The sequence below is a fragment of the Haplochromis burtoni genome, unplaced genomic scaffold (assembly GCF_018398535.1).
Source record: "Haplochromis burtoni strain Fernald_Lab_line unplaced genomic scaffold, NCSU_Asbu1 Contig_101, whole genome shotgun sequence".
Lineage (NCBI taxonomy): Eukaryota > Metazoa > Chordata > Actinopteri > Cichliformes > Cichlidae > Haplochromis > Haplochromis burtoni.
Genome location: NW_024582462.1, coordinates 1,712,452 through 1,727,251, shown reverse-complemented (window position 1 = coordinate 1,727,251; position 14,800 = coordinate 1,712,452). Strand labels below are relative to the sequence as shown.

At 38.9% G+C, this 14,800-nt stretch overlaps 1 protein-coding gene across 5 annotated transcripts in view; it reads left to right on the top strand.

The window, feature by feature from the left end:
- LOC102306992 (dipeptidyl aminopeptidase-like protein 6) overlaps window positions 1-14,224 on the top strand; it is a 250,136-nt gene extending 235,912 nt beyond the window's left edge. For all 5 annotated transcript variants that reach the window (XM_005943675.3, XM_005943676.3, XM_042223100.1 and 2 more), the window contains 16 exons: window positions 36-159; window positions 247-285; window positions 627-734; window positions 1,059-1,150; window positions 2,611-2,658; window positions 2,772-2,890; window positions 5,600-5,671; window positions 6,954-7,061; window positions 8,057-8,126; window positions 8,769-8,963; window positions 9,346-9,400; window positions 9,505-9,604; window positions 10,313-10,371; window positions 10,458-10,530; window positions 10,610-10,683; window positions 13,292-14,224. In XM_005943675.3, the coding sequence (XP_005943737.1) occupies window positions 36-159; window positions 247-285; window positions 627-734; window positions 1,059-1,150; window positions 2,611-2,658; window positions 2,772-2,890; window positions 5,600-5,671; window positions 6,954-7,061; window positions 8,057-8,126; window positions 8,769-8,963; window positions 9,346-9,400; window positions 9,505-9,604; window positions 10,313-10,371; window positions 10,458-10,530; window positions 10,610-10,683; window positions 13,292-13,441 (1,486 nt within the window). In that variant the 3' untranslated portion in view covers window positions 13,442-14,224. The remainder of the gene's footprint in view (window positions 1-35; window positions 160-246; window positions 286-626; window positions 735-1,058; window positions 1,151-2,610; window positions 2,659-2,771; window positions 2,891-5,599; window positions 5,672-6,953; window positions 7,062-8,056; window positions 8,127-8,768; window positions 8,964-9,345; window positions 9,401-9,504; window positions 9,605-10,312; window positions 10,372-10,457; window positions 10,531-10,609; window positions 10,684-13,291) is intronic.
- The last annotated feature ends 576 nt before the right edge of the window (window positions 14,225-14,800 follow it).

Sequence of the window (14,800 nt, the reverse complement as noted above, 5' to 3'; positions counted from 1 at the left end):
GATAATAAATGCTAAATATGCTTTCTGTTTGCCAGTGAGTACTATGTGACCATGGTGAAATGGGCCACCACCACCAAACTAGCCATTAATTGGCTGAACAGAGCACAGAACATCTCAATCCTCACACTGTGTCAGGCTACAACGGGAGTCTGCACTAAGGTGAGCACAGTGTGCACGGCACATGTGCCGCAAGTATGAAAGGCTGTTTCTTTATCCCAACTGAAGTCTGTTTATCTGTTTCCACAGAAACACGAAGATGAAAGTGAAGGGTGGCTCCACAGGCAGGTGAGAATCATAATACACACGTGTGTGTAAGGTGGATTTAGAGTATTAAGGCACTGAGGTACTTATCCTTTCCTTTGTAGCAGTCATTAAATTATATCCACTGTTTACTTGCTTTGTTGCCTGGCATTTCTTGCCTGACGACATGCACAGTCATTAAATTCAAGCTTTAAATTTAACATGGCTTTGTTCCAAGCAGTGTATGCTGTCTTTTTAAATTATAATGCGGGAATGCCAGTATAATTACTGCATTAAGCAGCCTGCATATTTAGTTGTCTGTAGCAGTCTTTATTTTATGTCTTGTTAAGTGAAAACACTTAGATCAACCCTCTCTGTGTATTCAGAATGAGAAGCCGCTCTTTTCCAAAGATGGTCTGAAGCTGTTCTTCACACGGGCCATTCCTCAAGGAGGCAGGGGCAAATTCTTTCACATCTCCATGTCCATCTCCCAGGTGAGAGAATATTTGTATGCCAAGTATTTGCATCACTAACATGAAGTTAACTTGGAACTGATGAACCTTTCATATCAAACTTTCAAAAAGTGTGGCCCATATTAATGAAAAATTGTTTAAAAGACATTTTGCATACATAATTCCTTCTAGATGATTATTTGCAGCAGTTTCTGTCACCTGTAAATTGCCAAGGTGGTACATCTGATGTTTTGTACAGTGATTGTAGTGAAATATTTGTCCTGTTCCTGTCACATACAGAAACTGTTGGTGGCATTGGAGGATAACTATCATATTTTTGCTGTTTTTGCTTCTCTACACCCACAGCCCAACATTAGTACAGACACACTGCAATCTATCACATCTGGAGACTGGGATGTCACTCAAGTTCTGGCCTACAACGAGGAGAACCAACTAATGTGAGCATGCACAAACCCCCAAGCCGCCACCAGAACTCAATCATACTAAAAAGCATGTTACCACACATTTGCGACTGTTTACATTTACTCTATACTCACCACCCACTTTGTTAGATACACCTGTTCAACTGCACATTAACGCAAACATCTAATTGGGTTATGTAACCTCAAAAATATCTGCAGAACTTCAAACCAAGCTTTGAATGGCAAAGAAAAATTATTTAGCTTACTTTGACTGGGCATGGTTGTTGGTGCCAGGCAGGTTGATCTGTTGATATTTACCCATACTCTCTTCATCTTCATTTCTTTGGGTTTACAGAGAATGGTCAAAAAAATGAAAAATATCCAGTTAACAATAGCTCCCTGGGTGAAAATGCCTTGTTGATGCCAGTGGTCAGGATAGAATTCCAAGAGTGCTGATAGGAAGTCAACAGTAACTCAAGTAACAACTCACCACAACTAAGATATGCAGAAGAGGATCTCTGAATGCACAACACATTGAACCTTGATGGGGTACAGCAGCAGATGACCACACTGAGTGCCACTCCAATAAGCTTAGAATAAACTGAGGTTACAATTCACACCAAAATTGGGCAACAGAAGATTGGAAAACCCAAATGGAATTCACGGTCACCAGATCTGGATCCAGGTATCACCTTTGTGATATAAGAGAACAGGAGATTTGCACTGTGGCATCTGCAGACAAATCTGCAGCAACTGTGTGACGCTATTATGTCAATATGGACCAAAATCTCTAAGAATTTTTCCAGCACCTTGATGAATCTATGTCATTAAGAATTAAGACAGGATTGAAGGCAAAAGGGTGCCCAACCCATAACTTGCAAGGTACGCTTGAAGAGTCTTATGTGGTCATAAATGATAAACAGATAAACAAGGCTAGAAATTCAGCACCATGGACAGAGGCAAGCCCATCGTTTCAGTGGTTTGACAATAAAATCATTCTTCATTTTTATTATAGGTATATACTGGATATGGTCTTTAGGGCTGAAATATTGGGAAATAGATGCTCTACTGTGCCACCTCAAACAATTCCACACAACAAACTGCCCTGAATGCACACATAAAAACTGCCTCGAGTCTCCATTGCACCCATGAGGAGTGTGACTCATTCCCATCACTCCCTGATAATTACACTCCCACTGTGATCTGACTAACATGACTTCACATATTTATACCCTCATCCAAACATATATAGACACACAGTTCCTCTTTTTCCCTGAGAGTTGCAGGGATTTGAAAAAATCCCAGCCAAATGGGGGTAAGATTTGTCCCATTTCTGTTCTGGGTTCTTTTATAAAACATCTTTTCTAGTCGGGGTATTACTGGGGTAGTCCCAAAGCTGACTGGGGAACACAGCTCTGCTAAAGTCACAGAGTAGACCAAAAATAACAATTATACATGACTGTCATTCCATTTTTGCGTTTTTTATGTTTACACAGATACTTCTTGAGCACTGAAGATGGTCCAAAGCGACGGCATCTGTACAGGTAATAGCTGTTCGAACTTACCCTGCACTTGAAAAACTAGTGGCTTTGATAGTTGGGAAAAAGTGTTTTTTAGTTTCAATGTTAAAAACAAACACTCATATTTATTTCCATAGTGCGGACACATTTGGTTCATTCAACCGTCGCTGTCTGACCTGCGCCTTGTCCAACAGCTGTGGATATATCAGTGGCTCCTTCAGCCTCAACATGAGCTACTTCCTGCTCAACTGCCAAGGTAGTAGCATGTGTGAATTCAGCCTCTGTTTAGCTTATCCACTTAAAGATGTCACACAGGACTCTCTTTTAACAATGAAGTTACAAAGTGCATGAGTGCAAACTTTTAAAATGGGCATTGCTATTTTTATTACATCACAGTGTGCCATGTGCAAGGAGACAATGCAATTCTGTGATGATAAATCAGCCATCATATAAATGGCCAATCCTCCAGTTTGCATTTCTTATTTGTTTATACCTTCAGGGACAATACACATTAATCAACATTACTACAAGTGTACCAGTGAGTTTACTAGATTACCACTGGGTAATTTTTCAACTGTTGACCCCTGGCCAGATGTTAAATTAGCCTTTAAAAGCATAAATGAATATTTAAAAGCCTCAAAACAGTAAAAAGCTTTAGAAAGAAGAAGTCGAAAGAGAAGTGCAGGCTGTTAAAATGCAACCACATAATATCCTGTTGTATTACACATGATAAGCATATGCCAGAGGGTACACATTGGATAAAATGTCATATTGTGTCATAATGTTAAGCTTTAAAATTTTGTTTGTTTTGAAGTTTATATGATAATAAATTAGCTACACTTAAGAGAATACACATCCTACACTGCTAGTCATGTATGTGTCCTTTGACTTACTGTAATAATTTAATCACATAAAAGGGATGGTTTTTGTAGTCATTGCTATAGGTGTGTCTGTTTCTCTCAGTAATCTGTAGCTTGGTGTACTTGAATGCACATTCAAGTAATGCCTTTATTAAGCTTCAACATCTATCTGATGTTGAAGCTAAATCATCAGACAGATGTTAAAATCAGGGTCACACCAAATGTGAAAAATCTCCAAGATCAGTTTTTGTAATATGATAAATCGAGTACTATATCTTACGAAAGGGCCTGGAGAAAGATGTACGGGCATTTTTTTTTTTCAATTCGATGGCCTATAAAGTTACATGACATACAAAATGTTAATATATATAATATACATTATAAAAAAATATAATTTCATGTGTTTATGTATGTTTTTACAGCTTATAGAAGCCAAGGATTTCAGCCAATTCTGCTCCAGTCATATGTGTAAAGACGATAAAACACACCATTTTAGTATATAATGCTAATAGGTCAAAGGTCACAGTCACACAGATTAGGAAAAAGCTTTAGTTTCCACTGGATCATCTCCAAACTTCAAATCATTGTGGGACATAAAGCACTTTCTTTGAGCTCTTTAAAATATTTTTTTCAGTAAAGCAGTGTATGACTTCACAATGACACACAAAGGATTAATATATCACACTAGATTTCCATGTTAACTGTACTGGACCACACAAATGATCTATGAAAACAATGATGTCACGATGGAGATGTCATTATTGAAAATTAATTACATCAGTATAAAATATCAGCGTTTTAGTATAGCCCCTGCCCTTTGGGGGCAGTTGTGCAATAGTGCTCTTGTATTACTTCCTCTTTCTCATTGATGTACAATAACATGTATACAGTGCGTGTACGATATTAAAACCTGTAATGATATTTTATATACTAATCATATGTTTTGTATGTAAATGTGAGCAACTGTAGCAAAGTCTTTGAAATGAGGTGAAGTATATATAAAACATACAGTACAGTACTTAGAAATTACACTGTAGTAAAAATGTTTCTACCAATTTTCTTTTGGTGAGATGTTGTTGCTAAAATGATTTCATATTTCTGTTGTGTTGCTGGTAGGTAGTTCACCGAAAAGTGACAGCACTACGGCAAAAACAGAGTCGGTGCTCGGATGACTTTACTTGTCACAATGTCAAAAGCTTCTTTCACCAATAAAAAAAGAGATCCCATATCATTGCATTTCTCCTACCTTTGATCCATTTATTCAATATCAAAAGAAGAGACAATCTTCTCCTGGTGATCAGAGAAATATCAAAATGTCACAGCACTGTTGTCATGCCGCAGCAGAAACTGTGTCTCAGTCTGACTTGAAGTCTGTAGCCTCAATATTTAATCACTGATGTAACACTTCAGTGTCAATACTTGCTAACTGATCACCACTGATCTAAGATCAGACTTGAACCGACCAAAATGCAATCACACCCTTTGTGCTCAACCTCTGACAGTCTCTGACAGTCAATAATCTTGTACCTCATGTATTTGTAGTGCAGTTCTTTCCTTCACAGCCTACCTGTGATCTCATGTGATGAGATTATAATATCATAATCACGAGGAAAGGGAGTGTAAGGGAGAGAAAAAGGAGCCAGGGAGAGAGCGGCCGGTTTGCTCTTCGACAAATACAACCACAGTGTTCCTCTATTTTATTCTCAATTTGCTAAGTGCATCAATCACTTCATTTGCTGCCCCTCCTCCCTGCAGGCCTAGATATGGAAAAGCTATTAGAGCTATTGCATTACATAAACTGAATAAGCAAAGATGTGCTTCTTTGTCTGTCAGACAAATGATCTGGTATCTTTCAGGGTTTTGTTTTGGTTTTTTTTCTTTTTGTGCATTCACTGAAGGACACTGTGGCATCAGTGTGCATTTGTTAGGAAACATACACTTTTCCCTTGCTATAAACAAATAGTAAATACAGCAACCTATGTATTAATATTATGGTGATTTAAAAATAAATTATTTTTTTAAACAGTCCATAGTAAGTCAGAGTGTCCACATGTCATGGTCAAATATAAAGATACATAGTATTTGAGCTCTGATCTTCTTTTTAGGGCCGGACATCCCGTTTGTGGCTGTTTACAAGACACAGAGAGACACAGAAAGTGAGACACAAGACAGAGAAAGTGAGTATTTCAACCAAGCAGCAGGTCTCCATGTCAAAAAGTGTATTTCCTCTAGTGGCTGGCTCCAGAAGCAAGTCATTGCCTTAGCTTCTCATGTTAAAATGTCCAAATTTACAAAGTTAAAAAGTTAATTTTGGTGAAATCAGGGTCACATCAAACGTGGAAAATCTGTAAAAGCTTTTTATTACCCACAGTTTTTTATGGATGATCTTCAAACTTCACAACAATGTCGCCCTTGCTACCAGTCTGTATTCACATTCTTAATAAAGTTTAAATGTGTAAGTTTTAAACTAAAAATCAATTTATTTATTTTTAAAGAAGAATTGTATTTACTTTTGTAGGAGGAAATTAGCTGTACACAAGCTATAATTTTTCGCCTGAATTAGAATTTGAACAGATTTTTGACTCACCTTAGGGGCTAGCCCCTAGTGGCTTTATAAAGAACTCCAGTTTTGACGCTCCTGCTTCCTCTTTCAGCCCTGGAAGCTACCTTTTGACACAAATGAATATTTACAAGCCTGAATGGAATGAAACACATTAGATATGACCTTCTCTACATTACCATATTTGCCATATTTAACCTGACCTTGTCAAAAGGGGGCAGAAGTGTTTGCAGTGTAGTGCAAAGTGATCACCTTTGCACTGAGTCACTGTTTGTCTACAGGCCAAGTGTGGCATGACAGACGTAATGACATTACTCCTCACAATGGATGTCCTCATTAGATTATAACCTGCCCAACAGCACTATCAGCATACTGTAATTTGATTACTACAGTGTGTATGTGTGTGCCAGTCTTTATCATCTTTAAGTAATGAGATCTCCCCGTCCTGAATATGTTAAAAAACAACTCTGTAAATTTCATTACCATATATTATTCGATGTATTCACCTTCACAACAGCATTTTTGTAAGTGCCATTTTTTTCCTGCCACTCAGTATGCTGCATTTAAAGGCATGTCTTTCTAAGTGACCTGTAGGTCTTTCTAATGTCCTGCTGTAAGCAATGGTAGAGACAAGATCACATTAGAATTAGTGTATGAAGTCTCCTCATCTCATTCCAATTTGGCCGTCTTGATTTGGTGCCTGCTTTTACATCTCCTCTACAACATCTATGTTTAGGTTTCATGGGGGGGGAGATTTTTCTTATCGCCTCTAAAATTTTTCTTGTAGCACATCTATAAGGAGATTACTCTCTATTCTGCTCCTGTAACAAATCAGTCATTTGAAACATGAGCTGCCTGACAAAAATACTGTAAACTGTTATCTCACGTACTCTCTTCAGGTATTGTAGAAGTCTATAAACTGGAGAGCAATGAGAAAGTGAGGCTGACCTTGGAGTCCATGCAGATGCCCATAGTGGAGTACAAGGAGATCAACATGGACGACTATAGTATGTATCAGACCACCAGACTCTTACTGTATAATGGCATATTATTAGGAACGTAATGCTAATGATGGAGTCCTACAGAGCTTATTTCACTTCTTTTTATATTAAAAAAAAAAACAAACCCATAAAGTTTGAAATATATTTTATTTGTAGACTGTATGTAAAAGATGGACATAGCCATCATGATGGCTGTCTTCATGTTTTGAAGCCAGATGTGAGGAATAAGGGGCAGGTCTGCCTGAGAACCAGACGACACTGAATGCTCATATGGTGACATGAGCTCTAAAACCCTGCTTTAATATTTGTTTAACGCCAGATGAAAAATGTGGGCCCAGATTAAAATCACTCTAAATGGAAAATGATAACTCTAGAGAAATATTCATATAGAAGCGAATGGGAAAATAGCCTTGGACTTGCCCTCTATGAACAGTTTGTTGTATGTATGTGGTTTTAGTCTCCCATTTTTGGTCACACTTTTTTCGTAAATCTCGACCATATCATGTTTCAAAAAGGAATTTCTGTGGCATTTTCCTCTTCATTGTTAATCACAAGTTCTTGTCAAATGAGCAAGCGGTTTGAGAGCCAGACCTGTCACATCAATTTTTCAGCAAGCCATGAAAATGCTCATCTCAAGGCTTCAAAACTGGCCTTCAGAAGCCAACAGGTGATGTCACAGTAGCTGTGTCCATAAGTTATGCTATCTGTGGTTCTTAAGCATATAAAATGGGTTGTTTCCTGTGCTACAGTCATGATCCAGCTTACTTTGAACATGCATTGCTAAGCTAGCAACTGAAGCCATGAAGTCTATTACCTCCGAAAAGATAATAAATTAAGGCATTTTCTCATAGACATCCATACAATTTGACTTAATTTAGCAATCCAAAACTGCGGCACTAACAGCTAGAAAGTTTAGTGCACAGAACCAGGGGTTATGTTTTGTGTTTGTGAAAGAGACCTTAGTTGCTTTTGTGTAACAGTTGTTTGACTTGACATTGCAGCCTTGTCGATGCAGATCCTGAAACCAGCTGGCTTTGTCGAAACGTCACACTACCCTCTGCTCCTGCTTGTGTATGTATCAACAAAAGTGTGTGTCTATTAGCAATGCAGTCTCCACTCCAAGTTATATGAGGACATATCCGTCCATATCAATGCAAACATGCCAAGCAGATAAATTTCTTTGTCCCTGACACCTGCTGGATAATAGTTACACTGTGGCAAACTGAACCTCCTCTCCACCATTTTTTCATGAGCGTTCCTTTCTTCCAGCCTTGAACTATATTTTATTCTCCAGGTCAGATCTAGGTTTCTCACCGTTTTAGAAAAAAAAACCCACACTACTATAATTTATTGTATCGTCATTCATACCTGTAAAAATGATTTATTAGAAGTTTAAATCATTAGGAATTATTTCACCTCTTCATCACAGTCATAACTTGCAGTTGAAACTCTTACACCATTTAGCAGGCATGCCGTTGATTTTGAGTAAGTTTTTCTATTCCATGTCCCCATTTTTCTCTGTTTTCTGTTCATCTGCTGTTGCTTTTCTTGCGCTGTATAGCTCAAATGTTTAATTTAAAAAATAGACTGCAGAAAATTGGGACATAAGGTTATGCACTTTATTTCCACATGGACACAAAGTTAGGACTGAAATAAGGATCGCATCACTTGTGGTAGCCTCGATTTCACTTCACTGCTCTGCTTGTGGTGCAGCGATGGGACACCTGGTGACCAGATGGTGTCAGAGCAGTTTCACTTGGATTGGGCCACGGTGCTGGTGAGCAGCTTCGGCGCCATCGTGCTGCGTTGTGACGGGCAAGGCAGCGGCTTCCAGGGCACCAACCTGCTGCATCGGATCCAGAAGAAACTGGGCGTGTTTGAGGAGCAGGATCAGAAGGATGCACTTAAGTATGTGGATAAAGTTGTGCTGCTTTATTGAGAAAAAACACATTAAACTGTGTAATTTGCAGAAGTCATCTGCCAGATCTTAAAGCCACATTTATTCACACGCACACACACACACAAATAAATTTACATTATCATCTGTAAATTCTTCATTAGTTACTGCTGTGAAAATATGTTTTGCACACACACTGATAGCAGCTGGTCTGGCAGAACTGAAAACGTGCATTTAATGTGCAAGTGTTAAACAAACACTGTGAATTTAATATAGTATAATGGATCGTTTATTGCAAACAGCTGCTAAAACATCTTGTAAGTTAGAGCTACAGCTGCTACTGTGAGACAGTTTTTCTAAAAGTCAAACTGAACCAATGTTTATCTTTGACAGTTTTATTCTAAAGGAGCCCTATGTTGACAAAAACAGAGTCGGAGCATTTGGAAAGGTAAGAATAGTGTCAGTATGTGCATTCTGGGTCCAAAGATTGACCAAAATAGTCCATTCTACACTCGAGTATCTCTGTGTTAACATGCAGTTGTTGTACTTCAGGTGTATGGAGGCTATGTGACCAGCCTGTTGGTCAGCGGTGAGGAATCTCCTGTAAAATGCGGCGCTGTCCTCTCACCCATCACAGATTTTGAATTGTATGGTAAGCTGTGTTTGTTTGCAGCTTTTTGCATTTGAAAAATCACCACTCCGCTACGTGTACTAAACAAATGCAGTAACCCTGCATAATCAGTCAGGCTCAGGCAGCACTGACAGAATATTCAGAGGAAAAGGGAAGACAGATTGCAAATCTAGCACCTTTAACCCCACAGCGGGGATATCTTTTCAGGGACTGCGTCACGCAAGTAGGCACTCATGAGTATGATGGTGCAGACAAACCTAGAACTCAATCACATCAGCGCCAGACGAAGTTAACAACACCAGCCTCACCTCGGCTACCCGAGGAATACAATGTGTGAAATGCAGAAGTGCTGTGCACCGAGGGAGTGACAGTACGAGAGACGCAGGGAACAAGGAACGAGGCGCGGTGCTGTTGTAGCTGGAGGCGCACCGAGTCAGGAAAGTGCAAATTAAGGAGGAGCTGGGCGTTGCGGTGTGACTGATTTCCTATCTATTTGATTTCTCTCGCTCTGCCAGAGGCGGTGAGAGACGTGCCATGACACTGGAATTGCGGAATTGCAAATGAAGACTCTTGTAACAGCCTCAAAACTAATGAATATGTAGATGGCTGAATATATTTAGACATAGGGATAAAAAACCACCCTCAAACAAAGAGTGATTAATGGAAGATTTGATTTTATCTTAACAACAAAGCTAATAAAAGTTAACCGAAGCCTATTTCCCCCTCTAGCTTCTGCATTTTCTGAGAGATACCTTGGACTGCCCAAACCTGACACAAGAGCATACACGGTAAGATTTTATTACTTTTTTTTTTTTTTCATTTTCTTTCCAGTTGTAATAATTATCAAAATAATCTGCTCAAATGTGTTTTTTAGATGGCAAATTTAGCCCACAGAGCGTCTCAGTTTATGGATAAGAAGTTTCTGATTATCCATCCTACAGCTGACGGTAGGTCAGGAATTATAATCATCTTCATAACTGAATATGTAAAAGATAAACAATAATCTGTCTCATTTGGTTTCTTTAGAAAAAGTCCACTTTCAACATACAGCGAAATTCATTGCCCAGCTCATCAGTGAAAAGGCCAACTACACCCTACAGGTATGCAGTCTTTCTTTTCCCTGTTCAGTCCAACCTCTGGGAGCTTTGTGATCCCAGTGGTGGTCTCGCAGCAGGCAGAGGATTAGCCCTTCACAATGTCTGCCTCACACATAATGAGATTATAAGACCTCCTTGGGCATCCTGCATTAACACCAGGACTAATCCCTTTATAACACAATGCTCTGCTGGCGAATGTTCATCAAAGCTCATTACTGACCAACAGACACATTAGTGTGCACAGTATTAATATTAGGTCTCTACTAGTTTATGATGGGTTCAAATAAACACTATCACTTAGTTACTGTCGGTTGAAAAACACTTTGAGCTCTGGTAATATACACTTACTAGATAGTTTATAAGCTTTGCTAATACCAGGTTGGAACCTCTTTTGCCTTCAGAACTATCTTAATTCTTCTGGCACAGATTCAAAGATGAGCTGAAAACATTCCTCAGAGATTTTGGTCTGTATTGACATGATAGCATTACACAGTTGCTGCAGATTTGGTGGCTGCACATCAGTGATGTGAATATCCCATTTCACCACATCCCAAATTCAGTCATTTGAGTACAGCGAACTGTCTGTTGTGTTCAAGAAACCAGTTTGACATGATTTGAGCGAAATGATGTGTTAATCGGCTGCTATCACAAAGGTAGGCTATGGCATTTAAACAATGCTCAGTGGGTACTAAGGAGCTCAAAGTGTGACAAGAAAATATCCTCCATACCATTACACAACTGCAACAACCTGAACCATGGATGCAAGACAGGATCCATGCTTTTATATTTTACAGGGTATATCAAACAAAAGTCGTCCAGTTTCAAAGTGCTTTAATTCTGCAGTCCTACACCAGTAACAAGCGAAACATTTACTGTTAGAAAGAGGGGATTCACGAGTTTCACATAGTTGCTGGTAGGTAGCAGTGGTTACAGTGAGTCCAAACATGTTCCCAAAAATTTGGGACAAGTTTAACTATCGTATGGACATTTGCCATGCGTGTGGAGGGCGACATATTGAGCACTTGTGAACATTGTAAGTTTTGTATGTAAAACATTATGTTCAGCCATGTATTTAAAAATTTAAACCAAGCTTCTATGTACATTACTTTAAAAGGTATAGCCTTTTATAACCGGATTATTCTTTTGATAACACCCTGTATATGCCATCCCAGTGTTGCAACAGGAAAACTGAAACCTTCATGCTCTGAACACTTGGTGTGGTCTTTAGCTGCTCTAGGTTGGACATGTTGCACATTAAGAGATGCTTTTCTGTATACCTAGGTTATAATCAAATGGTTAATTGAGTTACTATTGCCTTCCTATCAGCTCAAAGTGGATTGGCAATTCTCCTCTAACATCAACAAGGCATTTTCACTAAGAGAACTACCACTCACTTTTCAAACTAGTCTCTTTAAACCATAGAAATGGTCCTGGTAGAGCAGCAGTTTCTGAAATATTCGGACCAGTCTTACTGGCACCAACAATACATTAAAGGTTACTAAAATTACCTTTCTTCCCTATTCCGTTGCTTATTTGGAGCATGTCTGCATGCCTAACTGTACTGAACTGCTGTCATGTTATTAGATATTTGCATTGACATGCAGCTGAACAGGTATCTAATCGTAAGTGAGCCAGACCAGTGAAGATACCTTGTCTGTTAGTAATAACAGTTCAACTACACATTTAATCCCTGAGATCCCTAAATGTAAAAAAATCTGAAATTTCAATAACATTTTTCAGTTTTTCTACATAATTAAGAAAGAGTTGTTATTAATGTTATTAATTGATCTATTACTTAATTACTCTGCTATAGTATAAATTGTCGTGGGGGAGGTCTTTATATGCAGGAAAACGCTTAAACTTATTAAAATACAATTAAAGGTTCAAAATGTATGCCCTCCTTCATATTTTCCAAAGCCATCCATTGGGCTGGATTTTGGGCCTTGTGTTTGACACCCCTGGAGTAAACTGTTGTTTTCACTTTGCCAGGATGGTATTATTGTAGGGTCAATACCTTTTAATAAAAAGTGCTTTGAGGCAACTGATATTGTGATTTGGTGGTATATAAATAAAACTGAAATCAATTGATTGTGTGAGCTTGTGATCCACAGTCCATGTAAAATGATAGATTGCTGCCAACCAGCAGAGGAACTAAACAAAGTAAAGCTGTTAGCATGAAAACTGATTTTAGCTACCTGAGATAAAAACTTTGCTGTGTTTCTTTGTAGGTGTACACTATATTTAGACGCTATTGACAGAAAGACCAATTTACCTCACGAAACACAGAGCTTTGTAGCCTCCTTGCAATCGAAGAACAAACTCCACAGAGTGAGGCAGCAGTGCTAACCACTGTGCCACCCTGCTGCACACTTCAGAAGTGTATTTCATCAGCATCAGAAAAAGATTTTTAAAGACCAAAAATGTCATTTGTATCCAGTTTCTTCAGATATACCATTCAGTAATCATATTAGTAGCATGACTAGCATGAATGCTAGTCCCCTAGAAGTTCAGTAAATGATTTTGTAATTAATTTTGGTTAAATAAAAAAAAAATTAAGAATTACTAAACACTGAATTCAAGTGATGTTCTTCCCTTATTCTTTGTGTTTAAGATCTACCCAGACGAGGGCCACTTCATCCACAGTGAAGCAACGAGGCAGCATCTCAGTCAGTCCTTGGTGAACTTCTTTGAGGAGTGCTTCAGGCTACCAGAAAGAGTGTTTGAGGAGGCTCTGGAAGAAGAGATTGAAGATGAGGGTTAGACTGGCCTCATAGGGCTCCTCCTGTGCCCCAGATCCTTCCAACCCATCTGGTCATCTACCTCCCTCCATTCTGTCCCTGGTGTCCACAGTATGCAACTCTCATTTGTCTTTGGTCCATCGTTTTCCTCCCTGTGTCCACACACTGCACCTGAGACTGCCTTTTTCCAGCAGACAACACATTTGATCCTCCACCCATTCTTACTCCCTTCCCTCCTGCCCCAAGTTGGAATCAAAAAGGCTCGTGAGAGCCAGTAAAGACTGATGACCTGATATGAAGTCTGGGAAAATACTGACGGGAAGCAGTCTTCTCCACAACAGGGGAAGGACCAGCTCCTCAAAAGCAGTGGAGAGAAAGCATCAGCTCTCACACAGACTTAAAGCTGTGAGGAGAAGGAACACTTTATAGCACATAACTTGTGGGCTTGTATATTAATGAAAATCAGACCCCTGGTGAAAAACGCTAACTGGCATTGGTCATAAATGGGTGTCTGGAATAGTGGGGATACAGGAAATGTTACTATTTTTAAAGTTGTGAAGAACTTTTCATGTTGGACTGTGATTGTGTCTGTTGTTCTTACAGTATGTAAAATAGCACACAAGCATTCATCCAGCTATAACATGTTTTTCTTTTGGTACTCATGTTTGCCCTGATGTTAGTTTTATCTTGTAAATTTCATTTTACGTATTTCAGTGATGCTGACAGAATTCCCTGTTTTGAAAACTATTCCAAGAGAAAAAATACCTTTATTTATCTGACACAGTTTTATTGTGACGCTCGCGGTTATTCAAATGTTGAAAACAAAAACAAAAAAAGCATTAACTTGTTTTAGTCACTGTGCCTTACTTTGTCAAAAAACATCCAGCTGTGAGGTTGCATCTCTAGAGTGGATTTTTAGGGAATAGTTTAACATGTTGGCAAGATTGGTACCACTTCTGATTGTTAAATATGAAGCTACAAGTATCTACTTAGCTAAGCCTAGCGCAAAGACTGGGCACTCTGGGAAACCACTATCCACCAGCCTGCCTGTTTCTGGGTCAGCCCCTGTTAGCTAATCTATGATGTACACTATGGTAGGTTATGGCAGTGTGGACTGTATCCTGGCCAGGAGCAAGGACTTCCTAGAGTCACCAGAGATGTTAGTATGTTCATTTTTAACCCTTTTTGATAGAAACAGGCTAGCTGTACATATTTCTCTGCTTCAAATCTTTACGCTACATGAACCTTAAGCTAGCTGTCGTTTCATATTTAACAGATATGTGAGTAGTATCAATCTTCAGATAAAACTCATAGTAAGCGTATTCCCCTTAATGCCTTGTGAATATTAATTGTTTTCTACTTACAGCTTGAAATTGAACTAG